Source organism: Lontra canadensis, unplaced genomic scaffold, assembly GCF_010015895.1.
Source record: "Lontra canadensis isolate GAN:19392208 unplaced genomic scaffold, GSC_riverotter_1.0 scaffold26, whole genome shotgun sequence".
In the NCBI taxonomy this organism is placed as follows: Eukaryota; Metazoa; Chordata; class Mammalia; order Carnivora; family Mustelidae; genus Lontra; species Lontra canadensis.
The window spans coordinates 20048305-20074404 of record NW_022631020.1 but is presented as its reverse complement, the minus strand read 5'-3'; the positions used below and the strand labels follow the sequence as shown (position 1 = coordinate 20074404).

The 26100-nt window shown below is 39.6% G+C and overlaps 1 protein-coding gene across 19 annotated transcripts in view; it reads left to right on the top strand.

The window, feature by feature from the left end:
• LMO7 (LIM domain 7) overlaps positions 1 to 25788 on the top strand; it is a 203393-nt gene extending 177605 nt beyond the window's left edge. For 8 of the 19 annotated variants that reach the window (XM_032864229.1, XM_032864228.1, XM_032864221.1 and 5 more), the window contains 17 exons: positions 2097 to 2211; positions 3256 to 3417; positions 4202 to 4389; positions 5293 to 5353; positions 7050 to 7106; positions 7258 to 7299; positions 9046 to 9071; positions 9354 to 9458; positions 10068 to 10160; positions 10527 to 10864; positions 11674 to 11739; positions 13955 to 14007; positions 16232 to 16445; positions 20197 to 20478; positions 22319 to 22427; positions 23540 to 23642; positions 25012 to 25788. In XM_032864229.1, coding sequence (XP_032720120.1) covers positions 2097 to 2211; positions 3256 to 3417; positions 4202 to 4389; positions 5293 to 5353; positions 7050 to 7106; positions 7258 to 7299; positions 9046 to 9071; positions 9354 to 9458; positions 10068 to 10160; positions 10527 to 10864; positions 11674 to 11739; positions 13955 to 14007; positions 16232 to 16445; positions 20197 to 20478; positions 22319 to 22427; positions 23540 to 23642; positions 25012 to 25034 — 2037 coding nt within the window. In that variant the 3' untranslated portion in view covers positions 25035 to 25788. The remainder of the gene's footprint in view (positions 1 to 2096; positions 2212 to 3255; positions 3418 to 4201; positions 4390 to 5292; positions 5354 to 7049; positions 7107 to 7257; positions 7300 to 9045; positions 9072 to 9353; positions 9459 to 10067; positions 10161 to 10526; positions 10865 to 11673; positions 11740 to 13954; positions 14008 to 16231; positions 16446 to 20196; positions 20479 to 22318; positions 22428 to 23539; positions 23643 to 25011) is intronic. The other 11 variants (XM_032864226.1, XM_032864231.1, XM_032864234.1 and 8 more) reach the window with 6 other exon arrangements.
• The last annotated feature ends 312 nt before the right edge of the window (positions 25789 to 26100 follow it).

The window sequence follows — 26100 nt, the reverse complement described above, 5'->3', positions numbered from 1 at the left end:
GAGAGGAGTTAACCACTAATTTTTTCTATTCATAGCAGAGTTTTAGTCTGAAGATTGGTGTTCATCAGGCTGATTATTAACGTGTTTTCGCTACCTACATCAGGGTTTCTGTATTAAACTGCTTTACAAGCTTTCCGATGAAAACTTTTCTATATTATTAGCTACAGATTTTTCTTAAAATAGTTCCATACTCAACTCTGGAAGAGTCAGTGATTATTTTTTGAGAACAAAGACCATGCCTAATCCATCTTTATTTCCCAAGTATTAAGCCCTGTTGTCTTATACAAAATAGATGCACAGTAAGTGTATGTTGACCAGATGAATACGCACATATTGTTTTAGTACTTCTGTGTCCACAGAATATAGTAAGTTCTTGGTTCGGTGCCTTCCTTGCCTTGTTTCTAATTTTTTTTTTTTAAGATTTTATTTATTTATTTGACAGACAGAGATCACAAGTAGGCTGAAAGGCAGGCAGAGAGAGAGAGAGGAGGAAGCAGGCTCCCTGCTGAGCAGAGAGCCCGATGCGGGGCTCGATTCCGAGCTGAAGGCAGAGGCTTTAACTCACTGAGCCACCCAGGCGCCCCCCCTTGTTTCTAATTCTTATGTAATATCAGTTTTTCGTAGAATAGAGTCACTTGGATTTTAAACTTGTTTTAGAGGTGGAAAAACGTCAGCATAAAGCTTTATGAATTGCCCAGTTAGCCCTAGGTTCAGTTTTAACTGCCACACTGACCTGGAGAATTTATAGGTCTTTTTTTTTTTTCTGGAAAATAAATGGCTTTAGGAAGAACTTCTGCTTTCAAAACAGTAAGTCTCAGTTCTTAATTATTCTAAATCAAAGACTGAAACTAGGCTGGGAATTTCGAGTAAAATTCATGTCTGTTTGTTTACCCAAAACAAAACACATACATTATGAAAGGCAATTGAAATTTTCACAGACGTCGTGTATTTTACAGCTTAAAACATTTGTTTTGGAAAATGGCTGCCCTTCTGTGAAACTGAGCATTTGTTGCTGTGTGGTGTAGTGACGGAGGTGGAAACAGAGGTCTGTCTGTTGTCCAAGGGACTGTTGTTTCTTGGGCTTGTTGGCTGATGTCACTTGGAGGAAGTTGTGACTTGTTGCTTAGGATGTCTCCGTTGGGGCCCTCCTGGCATCTGACCTACCCTGGTTCCCCAGAGATGACGTAGCTCTCATTGTATAGCTCGTGTGGCGGCTCTGTCCTCACCCCTTGATCTTCCTGAGGCAACAGGGCAAACAGTGCTTTGCCAAAACTTCAGGTTCCCAATAAGGGGTGGTCCCTGTCTTAGCTGAGCTCTACGCGTAGCTGAGTCGTGTGTCAATGAACCCATTGACATTGTTCAGCTAAATATGTTAAATGTCGGAGTTGCCTTTTTATTAAGTATGGTGGCATTTAGAAAAGCATTTAAATTTTTTTTTTTTGCATTTCCAAAAATGCTATCATGTTGAAATAAATGATATTTGACATTGTGTAAATTTAAGGTGTACCGTATGTTAATTTGACACATTTTTATATTGTAATAGGATTGCCATTGTAGTGATAATTAGCACCTTGATCACCTTACGTAATCATCCTTTCTCTTTAGTGGTCGGAATAATTAAGTTATGGTCTGTTAGCAAGTTGGATTAGAATACCGTGCTGTGTATATTCACTGCACCGTGCTTTAGATCTCTAGGGCTTATTTATTAATAGCAAGTTTGTACCACTAAACAGTATGCACAGCATGCCTTCTCACTCCTTTCCTGGGTAATAACAAATGGTCTATAAATTAAACCCAATTGTAGACGGGGCAAATGCCCAAGCTTTATTCATGCCCAGCTGATTAAAAATATTAATGTGAAGAAAAACATCTGTTGATGTGAAGATTTCCCTTGTTTTAGCAGAAAAGTAATAAACTCATTGAGATCTGTATAAATGAAGGTTTTACCAAACCCAGGTTAAAAAGATTGCTGCTTCTGGTTTATCATGAAATAACTCAAGTGTACCTTGCATATAACCTCCGTTCTTTCATGGATAGACTTTCCTCCACGTGGGTGCCAGGGACACATGATCCCACCGTTTCGTGTTTGTTTTCAGGATCAGTTCAGTGATATGAGAATCAGCATAAACCAGATGCCCGGGAGCGGTCTTGACTTTGGGTTTACAGTCAAATGGGCATTGTCTGGGATCTTCGTTGCATCAGTTGAAGCAGGTAATTCATAGATTTAGTTCTACTCAACTTTCTTCCCCTTGTTATCCTATGCTGTTCAAAAAACCCTCCAGAAATTAGTTTATGTGATACAGGAGGAGACAGCACATGCGAAAAAGGCAGTAGTAAGTGTAGCCTCTTCCCAGAGACTAATAGCATTTCTTCTGCTTGCCTCATTAATTTTAGTTTTGTAGAATCTTATCTTTTGACCTTTACAGAATTCATTTGTCAAAATTTTAGACTTAATATTTGGAAATGCTTCCAATCAACAATTGACTGGAAATTCCAAAAGAACTGTCCATGATTGGCTGTGTTTGGGGTGGCTATGTATGTGCTGTGTAATAATTTGGTGTTTTCTGAGCATCCTAATGTATCTGTTGCTCGTGGAGCCCTCAGGATGCTTTGGGATTTGTACAAAAGCAGCCCCTCCCCCATCCAGGGTTCTACCAAGTCCCTCCCAGGAACTCTGAGTAAAATATTACCACAGAGCCTATAATTAAGCTACTGTAGTTAAGAGGAGCTCCTCATTTACATATTTTAGCTATATAAAATTGCATGCTAACTCTGGTTATTTTTTTTGAAAATTCAAAAAGACTGTTTAATTAGATAACGGGAAGTGGTAATTGTAAGTAGTTTTAAATGGCCTTGCTTTTTTTTTTGTCTATTCCAGAGTTCATTTGGATTTGGAAGCTCAATTAAAGTACAATATATTTTACATTTTGAATTTAAAAATAATTTAAAATTTTCTTTGTTCTTATGAAGGTAATAAAGAAATTTTATGGAACAGATGAGCTTATTCTTTTATATGTTAATGAAGATACATGCTCTTGCATAAAAAATGCATTTGGTGCTTTGTATGTTGTAGATACTCAAATATTTGGTAACTTAAAAAAAAATTCCTGACTGCTCTACCTGAAAAATCTAAGAATGGTTAGTTGAGATTAAGAAGTCATTTTTTTCTCTAAGTAAGCAATGACTAACTGAATGTAGATTTTTTTGTTTGGAATTTGTTGTTATTGGTTGTTTAATTTATTTTGCTTTCTATAGGTAGCCCAGCAGAATTTTCCCAGCTACAGGTAGATGATGAAATTATTGCTATTAACAACACCAAGTTTTCATATAAGGACACAAAAGAGTGGGAGACAACCATGGCTAATGCTAAAGAAACTGGAAAGCTAGTAATGGATATCAGGCGCCATGGAAAGTCTGGTGAGTTGGGTTTTACCACTGTCTGTCTTTCTCAATGGGGAACTGGTCTTTGGCAAGTGGTTATAACAGCTGGCTTCAATAACTTTTTTCTCATTTTTTATTTACTTTTTATTTTTTGGCTTCAAGATGTTCTGTGGTTATGCCCAAACAAATCTGGAACAATCCCTCCTTGACTATTCTGTCTGCAAACTTTTCTCTAGCAAGTTTACTGGATTCTACATAATTGATTGATTGATTGATTGATATGCTATACTGACTCGGAATGCAGATAGTAGCTGAAAGCTATTGTAATTGCATCTGCATTTGGGAGTCTCATAACAGTTCTGAGGATTAAGAATCACACTATGACTTTACTTTCTCGACAGCACCGTAACTAACTGGCGTTAGAGAGAACAGGGTAGGTCATATTCCTGCTGTTCATGCTCAAGGAACTGTCAGTATAATTCTATTACTGTGTTTCTTCGTTGTTGAGGTTCGATGGGGAAGGGCATTAAACTCCCTGCCACCTCCCAAATTATGATCTCAAAATGCGATATTCAGTTTTGGTTTACAGAAAGAGTCAGTAAACTTGCTAGTCTTTTCCTTATTAATATGATCTAACCCTTGTGTTTTCAGAAGGTGATCTGTTGGTCAAAACCTCTGCACTCTTTACTTCTTTCACACACTACCTGATTTGTTTGTGTGTCTTCTGTATGTGTATTTTGTGTATGTGCATTCACTAACTTTGTTCTTTCCACGTCACCATTTATGTGTACTCATTTCTTGATCATCATATGCCAATCAGACTGGGGCAAAGACCAACCTTCCCTGCCATTTACACGGCATAAAACTCTCAATCTCACCAGTATGGCTACCAAAATTATAGGTTCACCTGAAACAAAGTGGATTGATACAACTTCTGGAATTTACAACTCAGACAAATCTTCAAGTCTGTCAATAACAACTGATTTCTCAGAAAGCCTCCAGCATTCTGTAAGTATTTTGAGAAGTAGGAGTATTTGTGTAGAGCAAAGTGTCTGTAGGAAGTGTGTGTGTGTGGGGGAAAGAATATGAACAATTTTGATGCTACTTCAAAAACATGTAGTTGAATAAGGTAATTTATAGTAATGAGAGTAAAATGTGATTTTGATAATCCTAAGGCAGCCCTCATAGATAAGTAATAGTTATATCGTTGTAAAATCAAAAGATCCCGTAGTAGTGTTCTGTAGGTATTTCCTACCAATCTTCAACATTATACCCATTTCTCAGATCTTTGTGGATGTGAAGTGGTAATGTAATATACTGTAATTTTACATGTAATATAAAATTATGTACTGTAACTTTTCTATGCTTTCTTTAGTCTTTGTGGGTAAATTACACACAATTACTATACTTATTTTAAAACATGAAACATTTTTAGATCTTGTGTAGATGACTTTGATGGGTAGACTTCAATGTGTGGTTAAGAGATACTTAACTACATTAACTGATTAAAAATAATTACAATGTAGAAATTTTTCCAAGTATCAAAGCAATAGTTAAATTTCAAATAAATATTTGTCTTGACTCCCTAGATATAGATGTTATTATCCTAAGATATTCTTTTATCTAATAAGGAGATACTGCTATATTGTGTAGGGAAAGCTTAAATGCTGAAGAATTCTCTATGCTTGTGTTGCTTACTCATAAATATAAGCTAAGTGAACTAATTATTTGGCACATAGTGTTTCTTGGAAAAATAAGGACTGATTGAACTTAATGTAAAAATCTGTAAGAAATACACTAATAGCCTGTAAAACTCATCTTATTAAAATATTTTCACTAATGGGAAATGCATTATTCGAACCCAAAGTCCAACTGGACAGAATATTGTTAACTGGCCTTTTATCCTTCCAGAGTACTGAATCCAAGGAAATGAATGGAATTCGTGATGAAACTACTACTTTTGAATCAAAAGGTAAATATCACCATTTTAACTATGTTTATAATATAGAAGTCACAGCATTCAAGTTCTTCTATTATAAAAATTAATAACAAGTGAGTCCAAGAAAAACCGATCCCACTGCAAGCTGAAACTAAAAGGTTAGCACAGAGATCCTGTTGCAGCCAGGTGGAAGGGCGCTCAGTTCCAGGGTTTGAATAGTTCAGGAACTGAAGACAAAGCTTTGGCAGCCTGTCCAGGAGCTCTGAGGGCCGGTGTGTCCAAGTCAAATAAGAAAGACTGGTTTTCCTGAGGCCGTTAGCCTTCTTGCTGTGGTATGTTGGCAAAGGGAATCTTAGTTAAATCTGAAACAATGAATGAGGTTTCCTTTCCCCTTTTATTGTGAAACGGACAAGTTTGCAGGCAGCTAATATCAAGTAGAGGAATGGCAATAATCATTGTTAGGCAAAGGATCCATTTGTAATGAAAAAGCAGGTGTGATATCTGGGGAGATCTTGTATCATGGAGTTATCACTCTCTTCCTCCTTCTGTCTGTCCACAAATCATTGTTGCCTCGTACTATCTACTACTCCTTAGGCATACAAAATAAATAAGAAAGATCTGGTTCACAAAGTCAGGGAAAGAGACTCAAAGAAGACCAGACTCCTCCTACCAGGAAACTGGACTCCCATCCGTCTGGGTCAGTTTTATGGCTTTGCATCTGCCTTTACCAGTTCATAATATGTTAGGTCACAGCCAAACCAAGTTTCTAAATTCCCCTTTATTGATGATTTATTTTGGTATTTAATTTCTGATAGGTAGAAGTGACTGCGTCTTAACAGATAGTGCATTCTTTATCAAAAGAGTTTTTAAGCAAACATGATTTATTTTGGATTCCCCATGTTAAATCCAAGACACCCAGGTCCCATTCTGCCTGTGACTCAGGCAAAGCAAACTGCTAAGACACCGGACTCATCATTAGTGACTATGTATGCACGCTAGTCATTGGAGGGTTTGCTTTACACAAGTAAGCACCAACCAGTATCAAGTAATAATTGCATTTACAACTTATGAATAAACTGAAATATATGAATCGTTTGTCATAACCTTGCAACAGATCTGTAGAAGTCAGAATGTTTCTTTTCTTTTTTTCTTAATTGGACTGAGCTCCATTTGCTTAAAGTTAGTGGCTATAAGATGTTAAACTAAGGCAAACTTCTTTAGATAGAAGAATATTTTAATTTGGACATTTGTTCTTATTTTATCTTTCCCTGGGAATTAATTTATTTTCTTGTCTAACTCCCCACTATTTCTCAGTTCATTTTTTACTTAGTAATGCAGAAACTCTTAGTTACAAACAATTCTCCTTGGAATTCTAGATTTTGGGTTGATAAACCTAAGCAAAACATTTTAGTTTCCATTTCCCTAAAGCTGTGTGATCTAGCATGGAAGATTTTTTTTTGGCTTCTATGAAACTATGATGCTATCTGCTAGAATTTATTAATAACATAATTAGTTCCATTACTAATTTAGATGTAGTATAGACTACTAAAAATATGTGTCTTTGTACATTGAAATAATCCATATCTTCTATGGCTATCAGTTTTGTCATTTTTCAACTAATGCTGTGGACTAGAAAGGTGTGTCAGATACCATTTAGTTTTCCAGTGGTGAGAGATTAAAATGAATGACATGGTATTGATTTTTTTTTTTTTTTGTATTTTTCAACTAGCATCTGAACCTATTTCTTTGAAAAACTTAAAAAGGCGATCACAATTTTTTGAACAAGGTAAACTACCAAGATAACAATTCATGTACTTTCATGGAATTGTTCCCATTCTCCACTCTGTCCTTATAGTCTTTGGTGCTGGGCACTAAGCCTTTTCAATTTGGCTGCCATTGTGACCAAGCAACATAACCCATTTCCATTCTTTTCCTAGGGTCATCATGCTTTTCTTACAGTTCATGGGTCTACCTCTGTGGTAATGGGTCTTTGCGTGTCTTTTGTATACCTCTGGACTTTTTTTTTTCTAATTAAAAAAAGATTGAGATGCTGTTAAACACGCTTCTTTCCACTGGGTGACAGTAAGAAATGAGGAACCTCACTTACGCCTTACTGCTTCCTACCAATTGCGTAATATTAGATTACACCAACACCTGATTGTTGAACTTCTGAAAACTCTAACTTCTGGGGAAAATGCTCTTTAAAAAGAGCAGAGTTGTTTCTTGCTATTGAAATGATGGCTTTGCAGTGTTCATAGGACTGCCCTGTTGACCCTGAAGTAAATTAAATGTAAATTTTGGTTGTGCTTCTGAACACGTGCGTTTTGAGCCTCCCCGTGTTGGTGTAGTTGGGCTGCGCTGCCTTCTGTGCTGTGCTGCCTTCTGTGCTGTGCATGTGGCATTCCTTCCCCCTCTCACGGCTGTCGATGCCCTGTCTCATGAATGCAGTCTGAGCTGTGCTGTGCTGTCAGAACTTAAAAGTAATATCCAACATTTGAGATGCAATGGCACAGAGAGGAGTGTGCTGTAGGCGTCTAAATGTTATTGTTTCTTACTTTTAAGATGATCAAAAACCTTTACACGCTTGCCTTCTATTTACTGGACTCATAGATTTAAAAAAAAAAAAAAACAAAAACAAACCGAGAAGTATTTCTTTGGGGAATTAAGGTTTCTTTTTGACCATAAATAGGAGTAGCTCACCAGCTGTGTATGTATGAGGTCTATTTGTGTCAGTATCCATAGTGTTTTTGATATTTTTGTTAAATTCCTATTTTTCTACGGTAATTTAGTTGAAACACTATGATACTCCTAGCTCAAACTGGCTAACAGAAGATAATTCCTTTCTTTCTCTAGTCTAATTTTCACTTACTTCTCTTCAACAGGCTATTTTAGGGAAGAATATTTTCCTAAGTCTCAAAGCAGTTTTCTTTAAAAAAAAAAAAAATGTGTAAGTGAACAATTTATTTGACAGCTGAGGTTTCAGGAAAATTAAAAATACTGTATGATAGCATCTTTCGTGAAATTTGCTTAGTTGGTTTTTGGTTTTGTTGTTTTTTTGTTTGTTTTGTTTCTGCTTTTGTTTTTTGTACTACATACACACATTCCTATAGTACCCCCTAAGAATAAAGAGAAGAATATTAGGCCCGTAGGTGTACACACGAAGTTTGAATATTTGTGCTGCAAGTAATAGGAGAGGAAGGGGAAGGATTTCCTGAACATGTTTTTGTGGTATCTTATTTAAGAAAAGTAGCTTATTAGCAGGGAGACCTGGAAAATCTGATACGGAGCTGGCACGTTAGCCTTAAGTAGTGGCAAGTAAAAATTTGGATTTGGCAGGTAATATACCATTTGAAAATCTTTTTTCTCTCCCTGTTGGGCTCAGCTGTGACATACTACCTGGTGTATTCATAAAAGAACCCTGAAACCTCTTCAGAAGACACCAGCCATCTAGCTCTAGTACCAAGGGCTAAGGGATATCTTTGGCACCCATACTTTCTCTCTCTTTGTTTTAAATGACTTTGACTTTGGAAGATGAGTAACAAACAGATGGAATTGAAGAGAAAAACTGAGATTCTACTGCAGTTTAAGAAAAAAAAAAAAAAATCACTGATCTCACTTAGTATCCTGGCATAGAAACAGCTAATATGACTCTGTAAAAAATTACTTCATAGAAATGAAAAGACTTATGTATTTTTTTTCTTCCTTTCCAACATGCTGCAACACAGGAAGCTCGGATTCTGTGGTTCCTGATGTAAGTAGCACTCATTTGTTTTTAGAACAAGTAAGGTGACTTTGGCGGGACTGAATTAGCACATACTAGCCTCGCTGCTTTTTGGTTGCATAACAATTTATCAAGGGGTGGTCTTTCCAGGTTGAAAAGACCCACTTTGAAACAGAAAGCCAAACCTCCTCCGGTACCGCTTCGGCAAAGGGTGGGATGAATCATTCATGAAAGCGGAAGTGCTTCGGTAGATGACTGAATGAAGTAACATGTTCTTCCTTTGTTTGCACGTCTTCTCTTATAACTGGCTAGCTCCCGGTTCCGACCCTCAGTGCCCCGAGCCGCTGGGCGTGGGATCAGGAGGAGGAGCGGAAGCGGCAGGAGAGGTGGCAGAAAGAGCAGGAGCGCGTGCTGCAGGTAGAGCAGAGTGGTGTGGGCCCGCAGGAGTTCCGCTGGCTTTCCCTGCTCAGTGTCAACCGGCACCAGGAAGCAAACTAAAAAATCAGAAGCTAATAACCTCATAATTAACAAATCTTTTGCGAGGCGGCACATTTTGCATTCGTTACATTTCTATTTTGAAGCTTTCCGAGTCCTCCTTTTAAAATAATTATTTACCCGGTGTATTTTTTAGAATGTGGCACTATGGTTTTCTGGACTTTCTTATGTGTGACAGCTGTGTGGATCGTAAGGCCTTGCACCCCCTAAGCTGTGTGTGTGTGCTCACTCCACTGCAGGGAAATTCAGTCCCCCTAGCAGTTAGCCAGAGGCTTCACTCAAATACAACTGTGGTAAAGAGTGGCTACAGGTTCAATTATGAGTGTCTCCCCTTTCCCGAGACCACCATTTAATTCGATATAAGCTATTTCGTACTTTAGGGATGAAAGTCCAATTGGTGAAAATAATATCACCATCTTTAAAGATTGAGGTGAAGGGTAGAGCTAGCAAAAATGCTGGTGAAAAAGATTCCGTGTAACATCATTAATCTGTTAATTAACTAATTAACTAATATGCCATCTCTCCTTATAGGAAAAATATCAACGTGAGCAGGAGAAACTCAGGGAAGAGTGGCAAAGGGCTAAGCAGGAAGCTGAGAGAGAGAATTACAAGTACTTGAATGAGGTAGTGTTGGAACATGCTGTGTTCTCTGTCTCAGTGAAATTATCTGGGGAATGGAAGATCCTCTGTTTCACCTGCTTTTGCCACATATTTACTTACATAAGCTCTTTGAAAAACACAACGAGCTCTGATTTGTCGGAATTTTGCTCTGATGTTTCAGCCTTTCTCTTAGTTTCTCTACTGTATCATCAAATGGTTCTATTAATGACCCCTAAGTGCGTCTTTCTCCTTCGCACTTGTATTTCCCCCACGTGTGGCTTTGGTAGCGATTAAAGGAAACCCCAGCCAACACTCAAACAGAACACGGGTAAATGAAACTGTGAGGATGCACAGATTCGGACGGGCTTCTCTTTCCCCCTGGTCACACAGGAACGGATGGTCCTGAGCTCAAACAGCATTTCTCTGCCCACGCGGGAGCCCGCCGCGGCCGCCTGGGAAGCCTCCTGGGGTGAGGGGTCCAAGTCGTCCGACCAGGAAGGAACCCGAGCAGGGGAAGAGGAGACGAGAGAGCCGCCCAAGGACGACGCAGAGGAGGACCAAAGGAAGAAGCTGCAGGAGCGCCTGGCTCTTGAGGAAGAGAGGAAACTGAGGGAACAACAGTGTCAGCAAGAGCAGGAGCAGAAGCGGCGACAGGAAGCGGCCCAGGAGCAGACCCGCCCGGCAGAGAGAGAGAGGGAGACTTCAGTCAAGATATACCAGTACAGAAGGTTTGTGCTGCCGCCGGAGCACACTGCGATGTGTTCACGTTGGCTCCGCTTCCTGGTTGGTCTCTACCATCCATTTGCTACACAAGCGTTACATTGTAGAGCAGGTCCTGTCCCCTTACAGCTGTTCAGACGGCTTTCTGTCACGTTAGAGTACCGCCCGGGTCCTCGCGGTGACCTCGGAGGCGCACACGAGCTGGATCTGGACCCCGTGGTCTACTTGGCTTCCCACCGCTCTTCCCCTCCCTCCGTCTGTTCCAGCCACACGGGTCTCCTTTTTCCTGCTTGAAAATGTCCAATGCATTCTGCCCCTGAACGCTGGCAGTTTTTAGTCCCTGTCCTTGCAGAGGCCTTCCCTCACCTCTTTCCTCATCTTCTCATCTTCTTTGAGTCTCTGTTCATATGTCACCTTCTCAGACTTTCCAGGATACCTCGTCTAAAACATGTGCCCTTTCCCCACACCGTCTCCCACATGCCTTACCATGTTTTATGTTCCATATTTGTCTGGAACCCTGAAATGTAAGAATGACATTTAATACTCTTTGTTTTGTTTGCTTCTGTAGCCCAGCCCTAGAACAGCGGCAGGCACTCCCTCTACGTTTGTAGGATGACTGAATTGCAAATGTCTGTTGCTATCAGTGGGTCTTCTTTCTGCAGTGATTGATCAAAATGCTTTTGTATATTTAGTTTTCAACCCAGAGACCATCTCATGAAGAGACTAGAATAACCTTGTTCTGATGTCAATTTCTCTAACTCAGGAAGAGTGTTAAAGGCCAATATGTTGACCATAAACTCTTCTTTCTTTCTTTTAGACCTGTTGATTCCTATGACATACCAAAGAGAGAGGAAAAATCTTCAGGGTTGCTTCCTAGTGACAGGTATGTGGGACATTTTGTTGTAATTTCATTGGAATAATAGATGAACATTTGAGGGCTCGCCTAGATGTATTTTAGAACTATTTCGGCTCTTGATCTTGTGTGGGATATAAAGAGATCTTGCTGGTTGACCTTTGTATGGACTAGCTTTTGCTGTGTAACTAGCTACCACTCAACTTAGTGATTTCACATGATTTTGTGGGTATTTTGGGCTGATTCTAACTGGCAGTTCTTCTAGTTGATCGGGCCCCTCACACATCTCCTACTAGTTTACTAGGCAGCTCTGCTTTGGGAGTTGGCTGTAAGCTGGAACAGTGAGAACAATTAGGCCACGTGCTTTCAAGATCCAGCAAGCCAGGGCAGTCTCATGTACATGGGGGCTGAGCAGAGAAGACAGAACTAAAGAGAGGAAGCAAGGCGCCTTGCAGTCTACATTCTGAACTGGCCCACCATGCTTCTGTCACATTCTGTTACCTAGAGTAAAATCACAGGCCAGCCCAAGTTCACAGAACAGAGAAAAATTTTACCTCTTTATGGGAGGAGCCACAATGCAAGGGGAATGGACAGAGGGTATAATTGTGTTCATTTTGTGCAACTGCCTTAATTTTTATTTTAAAGAGGTTGTAAGCAACGGCATCAGCTTGCCCCAAATGAAGTTACATGTGGACATCTGAAATGAGAATTGTGGCCTTCTCTTAGTCTGTTGAGAAGTACTGGTCAATTCCAGTACATGTTAGCTATATCTTAAAATTTCCTGAGACGTAAATTTAATGTTTTAAAGTAATTTTTAAAATACTTTGCTGTTTTGAAATCACTAAGGACTTCGGAACAGACTCTGTCTATAAATACCCAGTGTATGACCATTAATTTGTGTTTTCAGAGCTGACATTTCTTCCCCAGGAAGTTTACCTTAGAGATATGGAAAGACTCGTCTCTATGGGCAATCAGGCTGACTGAGTGGGACTCCTAGTAGGGAAAATTAATACATAGATAGTAATGGGCTGACATTAAGCTAAAAAAAATTTTAGTGATGGATGCTCTTATTTATATTGAAGATTTCTGAGTAGCTGTGGATCATTAAAACTGTGTATCTGCCTTGTTAAAAATATGCATTTATATATATATTTAAATAGTCTTTGTTTATGTTAGCTTATAACCTGGAGAAAATAATTACACTGCAGTGGAAAATGTAACAAATCCTGGAAAATATAGAATGCTGCTAGGCAGTTGTGGTAGAACAGGCCTTCAAGGTGTTAAGGGGTATGGCTGGACATTTTGTAATAAAAATCATTTTCTGTGTTAATACAAGTGAAATCATTCATGAAAGTTGCCACCAATTGTGATTACCTTATTATGGATTATACTTACTATATGTTGTATGTATGTACATATGTGTTGTATGCATGTAGGTGTGTAATGTATAGATATGATAATGTACATTATTCATTATCACCACTATTGTTTGAAGTTATGGTGCTTAGTAGAGTGAGGATGAGACCTGCCTAGACTGATTCAGAAACTTCAATGTTGTCATTACAAAACCCGGCATCTCTAGAGGTTGCCCATGCCTCTTGGCATAGCCAGGGTAGTGTTTGGTCAGTGGCTGTTTAGGAAGAAGTGTCCAAAAAGTTGAGTTCTCGGGCTTTGGGCACCATGAAGGAAGAGATAGTATGATATTAGGTGATCTGATGACAGATCCTTGGTACAGCCTATGTGATTGAGATCTGGAAGGGAATCAAAGTATACAAATTGGTTAAAAATCATAGGCTTAATCATCCTACAAACTGGAGAGGGTCTTCACATGTTCTTCCCATGCTCTTCTCTTATTTAGAGACATCTACCTTGTACAACATGAAAAATTCCTTATTAAGAAGGTAAATGTAGCTTTCCACAGATATAAGAAATAAATCAACTGCTTTTTAAAGTAATTTCTTTGGTGTTCTTACATCATACATGTAAAAAATATGTTCTTGGGGCACCCGGTGGCTCAGTCATTAAGCGACTGCCTTCGGCTCAGGTCATGATCCCAGGATCCTGGGATGGAGCCCGCATCAGGCTCCCTGCTCGGTGGGAAGCCTGCTTCTCCCTCTCCCACACTCCCTGCTTGTGTTCCCTCTCTCACTGTGTCTCTCTCTTGTCAAATAAATAAATACATAAAATCGTTAAAAAAAGATGTTTTTAAGGAGATGTCTATAATATGTTGTGTTTTGTATTGTAGGAACAAATCCAGATCCACAACTGAGCTGGATGATTACCCTACAAATAAAAATGGTAAATGTGAATTTTTTTTCCAAATTCTTCAGCATAGTTGTTTGCTTATGCTATCGCAGGTTATGATCAGTATTTTTAAAGTCAATATAGTTCAGATTCATTAAGATTATATAATTAAAATACCAGGTCTTTTTAACATTTGTGTATAAAAACAAAGCTATCTTATGCTTATTTTGGCTTTACTTTATAATGGAGGGAGTATTGGGAGAGTAAAATGGTTTTAAATAGCTAATGAAACATTTGGCAATTTTTCAGTGTTATTGGTACTTTTGTATAGATCTTATCTTGCAGCCAAGGAAATGGGATAGAAAAGTTTTCTGCAGAATACCACGGGACTTAAAAATTGCTTATAAACTTGAAATTATACATTTAAGTGTCAAGGTGTCCAAAAGTCCAAAATGATAATGATTTCACTAACCTGGCAAAAATGGTTTGGAACCTGATATTGTTAGTATAAAGTGTATTTTTAGGAATGCATGTAGCTGAAATTATGTAACTAAGGAGGAAAAAACCACAAAGCAAAAAGCATCATTTTAAGTAGGGTTTGCATATGAGGTTTTGGGCAAAGCAGGGTGCTTGCTGGTCAGTTATATAAATGAATGAAGGTCCAGGTGAGGATTGGGGTGAATTGGGTAGACGTGCCCACGGAGCAGAGAGCCACATGGGAGAATGCAAGCTTGCCCCTGCCATATGGAGAATGCAAGTCCAGTGTTTCTGGGGTCAAAAAGAAGTTAAAAACAATGTGGATTTTCGTGTTATCTTTTAAGTGCTGACAAGGATAAATAAAATTTAAAGCCCTCTGTGAGCCAAAACACACATCTGCAGGCCTAAATGGTCAGGTGGCAGCTAGTGTGTAACCTCCAGTTAAAGCTTGTAGAATTTAGTTTCTAGTAGGTTCTATGATCACTCCTCTTTAACTCTTAGGAGCTTCCATTATCTGGTCCTAGTTTAAATTTCCAGCTCTTCTGCTCTTTTTCCTTTTAGGGACCCTTAGGTAAAACCAGAACTTTCTCTTTTGCAGTTGGCAATGGAGATGCTTTCGGATCTGGTTGCTCTGGTCTCTCTTGTTTGAATTTCTGGGTTTCTTTTCCTGTGAATTTGCCTCTAGCCACCATTAAAAGCAAACTTTCAAGTTCTATAATCCTCTGTATGTGTTTTCTTCCCTCTACTAACCCTAAGCTCTTGAATAGAAGGCAGTGAACTTAAGAAATATGTTATTGAAAAACTTGGTTATGGCAATAAGTCACTTTTAAAGTAGAAAATATTTCATTTAAAATATGACCAAATTGATAAGCTGTGGGCACCCACTCAGGTAAATATAGGTGAGCGTGAGAAAACATTGGCCTTGTTCACTGCTTGCTGGAAGATGAACTAAGGCAGAGATGCACCGTGAATTTTGAAAAACGAGCAATAGTGGTAAATCTGGAGAGTGAAAGGAAACAAATCCTTAGGTGGAATTCTCTAATCCAAATCGAAGGGGAAGAGACTTCAACATTATGGAAGTCTTACCCAAATCAGAAATTAATCGCAAATCCAATGAGACAAAGCCTTCAGGACAAAACCTAACTGAATTGTCATGCATGTATTCAACATCCGAATTATAGCTTCGTCAGGTTCTGAAAGGACAAACAAGCTTGATAATAGTCCTTGGTTAACATGTGGGTTACTTGGATATTTTTCAGTTTCACAAAAGCTATTTCAGTGATTGAGTGTGATCTCATTCCTACAATTTGGTCATTACTTATTCTAGAACTTACACCATGAAGACTCGAGTGAGTTGGCAGGAGATGCAGGCATAGGTGTCTTGCTCTCTCCAAGGGGTGTGTCAGTTTTTGAACACATTGTCACAGCAAGTTTTTGATGAGTGTGTGTCTGATTGATTTAATTTCGGAAGGAAGGGACAAGTGGAAGAGAAACGATATCTAGACGAGCACTTTGTAACTTGATAGCGCTGAAGTCAGTGCTGATTGTTTCCTTTTTGGGCAGCCTCCTTAAGTCTTCCGGAGCATGCTCTGTGGTGTGCCTCTGGGTGTGGTACTGGCATTTCCAGGAATAGCAGACTTTACTTTTATGTTCCCATGCAGCAGTCTCATTGAGAACTGATGTTAGCATATGTGTACAATGTCACATCTTTTGCTACATTGTATTTGGAGATTTAACCACATTCCCTCCCCCCCTTTAATAATGTGCTAATTCTACAGCTTCTGATGTGTTTTTAATTTAGGAGGCAATAAATATGTAGACCAAATTGGGAGCACTAGCTCATCACAGAGGAGTTCCAAGAAGGAACAAGTCCCATCGGAAGCAGAGTTGGAGAGACAACAAATTCTTCAAGAAATGAGGAAGAGAACATCTCTTCTCAATGACAGCAGCTGGATCCGACAGCGCAGTTCCAGCGTAAATAAAGAGCCCATTTGTCTACCTGGGATTATGAGAAGGTGCGGGACGTTTTAGGACTTATTTCCTCTTCTGTGCTCTGAAGCAGATGTTTAATTTCTATACACACTGGTTACCCTGGACAGGAGAGATGTCATAATTTCTTGTCTTATCTGAGGTTGAGTGGAGAGGGGAAAGTACAGTGAATGCCATCAAGCATATGTTATCCAGTGCGTATCAAGTGCCCCACGATATGCCTGTTACTTGTCTCCGTCATCTGACTTGCTCTGGGGACAATGTTTGGAGGCAGGGGTAGTGATGCTCTTTTTCCATATGGAGAAATGATGGCTCAGGTCTGGAATGCACTTGGACAAAACCACATGGCCATAGGTTTCAGAGTGGAATGTGGAACTCTGATGTATGGTTCAAGCACTTGAATGTCCTTCCTTGAAAAATTAAATTAAGCCTCTTTTTATTTATAATGAGATAATGGTTTGATTGGAATCAAGATAATAGTGTTCATAAAGTACGAAACCCAATTTTTGTAACTTCAAGAAAAATATATAGATATAAATTAATTAGAGATGAGAAGACGAATATTCTAAAAGATGTAGCTTGGGTAAATGAATACTGAAGCTACTTTTATTTAGTATTTTCAGAAGTGACAAACTGAGGAAAATCTATAACATGTTCAAAAGGGCTAGTGTACAAGTAACTTTTGTAAAGCAGTAAATAAAGTGTGATGACTTTATAGAAACATAGATAGGCGATATGAGCAGAAGAGTTTACAGAAAAAGAAACTAAGTCAGTAAACATTTAAAAGATCAGCACTTCTGGGGCGCCTGGGTGGCTCAGTGGGTTCAAGCCTCTGCCTTTGGCTCAGGTCATGATCCCAGGGTCCTGGGATTGAGCCCCGAATCAGGCTCTCTGCTCCACGGAGAGCCTGCTTCCTCCTCTCTCTGCCTACTTGTAATCTCTCTCTCTGTCAAATAAATAAATAAAATCTTAAAAAAAAAAAATCAGCACTTCTCCTAAAACAACAATCCCATGTCTCGTTATGAGATTTGTAGATTTAAATGATTGACTAACTCAATCCAGTATTGACAGTGGTATAAGGAAACAGGAGTTCTTGTCCCCAGTTGAGTGGAAAGTTTTTCGGTATTTACTAAGCAAAAGATTTTATGTCCATACCCTGTGAGCAGTTTAGTTCCTGACACTTTAAATTCTGAATGGATTTGGATAAGTATGCAGAGATATGTCAAAGGATATGTGCTTAAATATTATTGGCAATAGCAAAAAAGAAAAGAAGCAGAGTATCTATTAATAAGAGTACTTAGCACTTGCTAAATAGTGGCACATGGATCAACCCACTAAGTTTTGAGGTGGCAGACGATACGGCAATGCCTCTTTCTTTTATCGTTGTATTTGTATTCTGCCTTATCACAATTTGTATCAAAATTGACTGGACAGCTCTTTGGATGATGTTGGTGGGTCCCTTGGACAGTTATAGTCCTTTTGAACTGGGTTGACAAATTTTTTTTTGGTATGAAGGACCAGATAGTAAATAATTTTGGCTTCATAGGCCACGTCAGTCTCTATCACATATTCTTTGTTGTTGTTGTTGTTGTTGTTGTTGTTGTTTTTATGACCGTTTGAAAATTAAAAATGCCCTTAGCTCACGATTTATACATCTCCTGATGGTGAGCCATAAATTGCTGAACCCCTGATGCTGATGCTGCCCTGAGAGCTCATCGGGGGCTGTTGGTTGGGAGCTTCTGCTTCCTCATGGCCTCTCCACACAGCTGCTTGGGCTGCCTCATGACTTGGCACCTGGATCCAAAGAGGAAACCTTGCAGGAGAATAAGCCCTAATGGACAAGTGTTTATCAAACCTCCATCTGTATCATGTTTGCTAATGTCCCATTGGCCTAACATGTCACATGGCCAAGAGAGAATCAGTGGGAGGGGACCGCACAGTGGCAGGGATGCCAGGAGGACGATTCCCTACCATCCATCGCATGAACTGACATGAAGGTAGCTCTAGGATAACATCATACCTGGAAGAAAGAGAGTTATGCAGAGTATGCATTGTAGAGTAATCCCATTTGTTTAAGAGTGTTAAACTCATGAACACATTACAGATGTATATAGACATGGCTCTACTCATGTCAGTTGGTCTCTCTATGAAAATCTCTGTGTAAACAGAAAAAGTCCAGAAGTTAACCGTGGTCACCTCCGGGAACTAGGGCAGGTAAATTGTGATAAGTGAGGGTGGAGGGAAATTTTATTCTTCCCTCAGATACCCTTCTATATTGTTTGGGTCTTTCTCATCAAGATAAGGTAGTTAGTATTTCTGTAATTTTAAAAGAAAAAAATACATATTTCAAACTTGGGATAAAAGATCAAGTTTTAAATGTAATAACAAAATTGACCTGTTAGAAATAAACCATTTATAATTTGGAGTCAATCTCTGTAGATCAGAATTGATGTAAGTACGTGACTTAGAGAGATTTTCTGAAAGTTATATTTAAATCTGAAATTGTCCCCAATTAAATAGAACTTTCTGAAAGTTATATTTAAATCAGTTTTTGAGCTAAACTCTATTTTATTTTTTGATGATTTTTGGGTATCTTTTTCATTTGTTTATTTGAGAGAGAGAGAGAGAGAGAGAGAAAGACGGTGAAAGAAAGCAGGGAGAGAGAATAGAGGGAGAGGGAGAGAGAATCCCAAGCAGACTCTGCACTGAGTGTGGAGCCTGATGCGGGGCTCTATCCCAGTACCCTGAGATCATAACCTAAGCAGAAATCCAGAGTCATCCACTTAACTGAGCCACCCAGGTGCCCCAGTTCTATTTTAAATGCATATTCAGTTCAAGGGGAGAGGTTGATGAATGCTTCTATGAGATGTACATTAGACAGTTGATTAAATTCAGGGTTTGGGGTGAGTGAGGACTGCACTGTAGGAATGGTCTGGATTATTCTGAAATCAGGGAGACACTGGTTTGAAAGCCAGTTCTACCACTAACTAACTCTTTCTCGTATGGGCAAGTTAACTTCTGTGAGATAGGCCCCCCGCCCAAAAAAAACCTGCCTGTAGTGAAGATTAAATGAGTCAAAAATTTTGTGACCATGTTTAGTCTAATACCTGACATATGTAAGTGTCTACAGTGGTGGGGTTTTTTTTGTTTTTTTTTTTGGTTGGGTTTTAAAAATTAAGATTGATGTGTCTGATCTGTTGAAGATTTAAAGAAGGGATGTATGTCTTTATAGCAATTTATTTAAAAAAGTTTTTTTTTTAGTATTTTTTAGTATCTAGTATTTTTTTAAGATTTTTTTTTAATTTTTTAAATATTTTTTATTTATTTAAAAGACAGAGACTGCAAGTAGGCGGAGAGGCAGGCAGAGAGAGAGGAGGAAGCAGGCTTCCAGCTGAGCAGAGAGCCCGATGTGGGGCTCGATCCCAGGACCCTGAGACCATGACCTAAGCCAAAGGCAGAGGCTTAACCCACTGAGCCACCCAGGCGCCCCAGTATTTAGTATTTTTTATAGTATATTTTTTTTAGTATTGTCTTTTCCAGTTTGGTGTTTTTTTTTTTAAGCACCAAGTGAAAAAAATAAACATAAATGAAGATTAATTGAAACATCGTGATTCTGATGAAAAGAAACTTTTTAGTTATTGAAGGTAATTTTATATGTAACTGTTAGATTAATACCTACTTAACAAAACATAAAATGGATGTTTTAGGGACTATAGTGATATATGGATTCTAGCTCAATGTATTATATAATCTTAATTAACTCTTTCCATGTTTCAGAGGTGAATCTCTAGATAACCTGGATTCCCCAAGATCCAATTCTTGGAAACCATCTCCTTGGCTCAATCAGTCTTCAGGAGTCCGTGCTTCTTCCTCTGTTCAAGACTTCAGTCGCCCCCCGCCTCAGCTGGTGTCCACCTCAAACCGGGCCTACATGCGCAATCCATCCTCCAGCATCCCCCCTCCTTCAGCGGGGTCTGTGAAGACCACTACTGCACCTTCCCCTACACCACGCAGCCATTCTCCTTCAGCATCGCAGCCGAGCTCCCAGCTACGCAACAGGTGAGCACCTTAGTCTCAGGGAGATTTTTTTTCATTAAAATTTCCCCCAAAGTCTTGTCCAAATTTTCTAGTGAAAACCAAAAACAAGCCTTTTGGAATCTATGAAATTCAGTGCTCCTTTACCAAAATCGATTAAAGCCTTCATAATGGTTTTCCATGCTACCCCAAGAGCATTTATAGGTGTCTCCTGAAGTCATGGAGACCTTTAAAACATGTACCTTGTTGCCACTGTCTCGTTTGCTTTTGCTTGTGGTCAGTGCAGACATACTCGTATAATTCTCAGTGTGGAAGCTTAAAAATACACAGTAGCTTGTGAATGCATTTGCAATTTATGAATAAAAGCAGCATTGTAAAATGTTTGATTTTTATTGTGGCTGTAGTATAAACTCGTTTTATAGGAACTGAGTTGAAAAGGAAAGCATTATAATCAAGCTCCATTGTCTGTGGAACTTTTAACAAGCTGGGTAGAGAAATGTTAAGTAGTTAGATACTGCTCTTTTTGTTTGTTTGTTTTGTTTCTGATTTTCAAAACTGTTGCTGGCTTCTTATCTAGTTTGCCAACATTCTGCTCAGACTACGTCTGCTGAATTCTATAGGTTATATGCTGCAGGAACTGGGGAAGAGATATAGCTCTAGGTCTTGACTCAACTTGTCTTTTGATGTGGAGTAAAGCCCAGATATCAACATGTGTTGGAGTTTGAAGTTTGGGTAGCTTCTCTACAGACCATCAGTGCTTCGTGAAGCCATATTCATCAGTGTTTCTGCTCTCGTCCGAAGGGAGTGCTATTGGCTTATGGGATTTTGCAAGTGAAATACTGAAAAGTAAAAACACAGTGATAAGTACTGGAATTTTTTTTTAGCTGTCAAGGGATTTTGTTAGGAAAACATATCCATCTAAAATAATGTTGCTTGTACCAGGATCTCTAAAATGTGTATCATGGGATTTGAACTAAGAAGGGGCGCAAATGTGTGGTAAATGTTGGGCAGAGATGAAGGCTCCCAAGTAGGAGGGAGGCCAAGGAGAGAGTGTGCATTTGCTTACTGAGCTCCACCATAGGAGGACAGATGGGACACAGGCTGTTGGCTTTTCTGCCCTGGGAAGGTCTCTGTCTTGGAGGTTGCCCTCTTGTGTGAGGCACTTGGCAGTTCTGTACTTTCACTGTCACTAACCTGTGCCAGTACTGTGAGATGCAGTGGTACTAAGTGACCTTTACCTTCCCACCTGGGAAGACTTGCAGGAGAGACTTGCATCCAAAGGAGAGTAGACACCCTCCATACTTGTGTCCATGATAGCTGTCATCCACTTGTCATCTTCTCCCAGAGGCAGTCCGGGAAGCCAGAGACACCCCCAGGAAAGCACTGTTCCTGCTGTGTCACTAGAAGAGCCTGTGAATGAGGAGGAGGATGAGAAAATAAGGTTAGGATGGTAGAAGAAGCATGTAGTGCCTTTTGGGTGGAGCTGGGGCTGCTCTCCTAGCGTCCTGACGGGTGTGACAGGAGTGCGGCCGGGCTTTGGCTGGCGAACTGGCTGGGTTAGAGGAGGGAAAGACTCATGCTGAATACAGATGTGATCTCAGGAGAATAACGTCAGGAGTTAGGGAATGGACTAATTACACTGAAATTGTTAATTTACACGAGTAGGTGTCAAGGGTTTCTGAGCCACCACGGAGCTCTTTCGAGGTACAACATAGCATGCTTTGATTGGTTGGTGACAGTTTTCCTCCCACAGATCTATACTTTCCTAAATAATTATTAATTAATGTCAATGCCAGAGTGTGATTTTAAGTAACCTTGACTCGCGCCGATGAAAGCCTCCCTTCCATTCTCGTTCTGCGTCTAGGTCAGTCAGTGGGAAGCGCGTGTGCTCCTACTGTAATAACATTCTGGGCAAAGGAGCTGCCATGATCATCGAGTCCCTGGGTCTTTGTTATCATTTGCATTGTTTTAAGGTGAGACCAAGATGAATAGCCTGCAGGTCCGCAAAGCTTTGCTTGGAGAGCGCATGGCTTCTTGACGCGCTGGGCGTGAATGTCTCACTAACAAACTCGGTGCTACATTTTGTCAGTCTGTGCTGCACTTTGAATCGCAAATTGCCTGTTCTCAAATCTTGAACCTAGTCACAAAAATTAAATCCAGAAACACTATGCACTCCTGGTCTTCAGTCTGTTAAAATTCTGTGAGTAAAATTTACAGCTTATAAATCTTTTCTTTAACATGCTGTCATAGGCCTGCTTGAAATATAATTTACCAGCATTATTAACGGCATGGGGACATGCAATTGGGAGTGTCTGGAACCGTAGCTTTGATAGGGAGAGTATGTAACGAAGGGCATCGTCAAACATTTTTACGATTGCAAAGCCTGCTTACACCTTATGGGATTTGCACAAAAGAACTAAGCCTGTAATTACTTTCTTTTGTCTTTAGAGACACCTCTCTATGTGATTCTAGAACTTGCACTGGGCTAGAAAGAGACCCTGGTTCTTATCTCTGGAGTCCCGCAGAGCACAGCTTGTTTAAGCTTGCGTATCGCTGCCTTGAGCAGCTCCTGGGCAGAACAGATCCAGTCCAAATAACCAGCGTTTGAGCATGTGCAACCAAAATACACAGCCTGGAAGTGCAGGTGCCGTGTGCAAACACTCGCCTGGCGGGGGCAACGGGCCACCGGGCATTGCCACCTCAGCGGACAGTGCCAGAACCCCAATCCTCATTCATTCTCTAGTTCTTCCCTGTGACGCCTTATCCTCTCACATTCTGCCGCAAGAAATGAAGACTCAATTCTTTCAAGCCAATCAGCAGATCAATTTTACTCTTTCGGTATATTTAGAATGATCATTTTGGCTCTTAAAATTAGACTTATGAATTCTTTAATGTCTTCTCTGGCAGGCTTGATTTTAATCTACTAATTATCTTTGGGGCTTTTCTTTTTTTTTTTTTCTTTTTTCTTTGCTGAAACATATCTAAGAGCTTAGAAGCTGCATTCTGCTCAATTTCTCCCCCCTGCTGGGAGTGCTGCCGGAGTTCTCGAACTGACTGACTGTGGTGCTTCTTTCTTGTCCCTCAGTGTGTGGCCTGTTCGCGTGACCTCGGAGGCTCCTCTTCAGGAGCTGAAGTCCGAATCAGAAACCACCAGCTCTACTGCAACGACTGCTATCTCAGATTCAAATGTAAGAGAGCAAATCAGGGAGAAAATTTCTTGTCTTTTAAGGAGGCCACGGGTTCCTATGCATTTCCCTGAGCCTGCAGCCGTGTCCCCCTCCGGCTCCCTACCTTAGAATTCCAGGCTTTAGGAAGCTTCATGTGTCGCCGCACCCCCCCCCCCCACCCTTTCAAAGTGGGTATGGTGAGTGGGTCAAGGCTCCAGACTCCAGCCACTCTCGGGAGGCTTGAGGGGCCGAGGGGTTGGAGAGGGATACCTGCCTGAGTCAGGACGGCCTCCTCTGCTATCTGCTGTGTGTGTGGAAAAATTTCTAATGATGTGAGGCTATCAATAAACTTAAACAGACAGTTTAAAATGACCCTTCTGTGTAGACTGTACTCTGGTTCGTGGCTAGGAATCAGTCCCTCATTATCAGCAGATTTCTGTCGCTTCACAGTGGGCTTTGCTTCTGTGATTTAGAACATGACCAACTTGAAACACCGTGGTCTGACAGAGGGAGTGGGGAACAGCTTGTGCTTTGCTACTCTATAAGCCTGTGTTAGTATGATTAATATTTTTAAAAGGAGAACACAAATTCTGATTATATGGTGTTTCGGTGTCACTTTTGCTCAAAACATGCTCAAGTTTTCAAAAACTTGACATGCTTATTTGTGTCTAAGCATGTTTTCGTTTGTGTGTTATAAAACCTAGGATAGCTCCAATGTGTTGCATATCGTTTTAGCCACGTAAAGACAACCATTACTGCTGTTGATACTTTGAAGCTTGATGGTGGTAACATGTGTTTCTTCCTTATTGTGAAAGGGTGTTACAAGTGGTATCAGCAAACCATTTGCTTTTGAACTCTGAGGTATTTATATGGCCCTTTATGTGAAGAGTGCTTTGAAAACGGTTTCAGCCCAGTCAACTCTCTTTTATCTGTCAGCGGGATGGGAACCTTCTCTCCCTGGCATCCAGTTCTTTTCTGGATGCAACCACTGAGGTTGGAGAGCGACAAGGCTGGGCATCCAACGGTGGGAGTGTGTGTATGTGTGTGCGCTTTTCTCTTTTGAATCAAATTCCCAGGCCAAATAGAATTGATTTTTGGAATAATCAGGGGGAAATTGCCCATGCCTTTGCTCTCCTCCAGTACAAATAATAGAGAGTTGAGTGTAACTTATTTCTATGTCAGCAGTTTATTTTAACTTAATTTTTGCAAAGAAAGGATTTTAGAACCGAGGCTGTGATTTGTTTGCCTAGCTTTATCCCAAGTGAGTACAAGGTCACTCTTTCTACCTCACGGGGCCATTCTCTGAGTGATGACTGCTATACCCCGGGTGGCGATATCCAACTATTTCTCTATCCTAAGTATTTTTCTTTTTTTCTCCTTGCCTGATCAGCTGGACGGCCAACCGCCATGTGATGTAAGCCTCCATACGAAAGCACTGTTGCAGATAGAAGAAGAGGTGTTTGCTGCTGATGTAGATCTATAAATATGTGTTGTATGTCTTTTTTGCTCTTTTTTTAAAAAAGGATAACACTTTTTTTTTTTTTTAATTTTTTGCCTCTTTAGATTACATCAGAGCATTATAGTCTTGGTAGCACCTGTATTTTTGTTGTTTATTTATAAGAAGGTGATTCTGTGTGTTGGGGGGACGGAAAGTACAGTATTTACTTTTTGAATTCAACATCTTAAAAGCACAAGGGAAAAATAAGAATGAAATATTTTTGATGCTGATGATCAGGTTTGACTTTCTAGTGGTGTTTCGAAGAGGGTTATTTTATTGTTTTTTTTTTAAGTTCTGAAACATTATTTGAAATAGTTAATATAAATATATAATTGCATTTGCTCTGTTTATTTTAATGTATACTAAATTAAAATGGAACCGTATAGAAATTTCACTAAAATCTACCCATAAATTTGCTTTCTGTGTCCTTCTTTTCATCTATGTAATACTGTGCTTTTGAAAAAAAATTTTTTTAGCATATGTGACATTTTATTTGCTTGGTGAGGGGATCTCTATTTTCTTCACCAGAATGATCACTAAGCAATGCCCAATAGAAAGCTGCTTCTTTTCATTAATACAGAATCATCATGGTTTGTATACCAGAAATTTTCTCCAGGAACTAGTAAGCCTTTCTGTTCCAGTGCATTTGTAAATAAACTTGCTGAACCATTAAGGACTGGTTCTCTTTTTTTCTTCTGTGTGTGTATGTGTTTGTCTACCTCCCAGACCTTTTAATCCCATTTCAGTATTAAACTTTTATTGATATTTTTTATTTAGCATCTTTACTGAGATAAAAAGTGACATATAACTAAATTCATATATTTAAACCATACAATATGACAAGTTGGAAATGTGTGATTACCTATGAAATTACCACCATAATCTTCATATTGTTTTTACTGGAAAACTTTCACTAAGAACTTTATTTCTGATGGAAGGTTGTTTCTGAATGCCATACCCTTCTATGGTAAGAGGAGAATG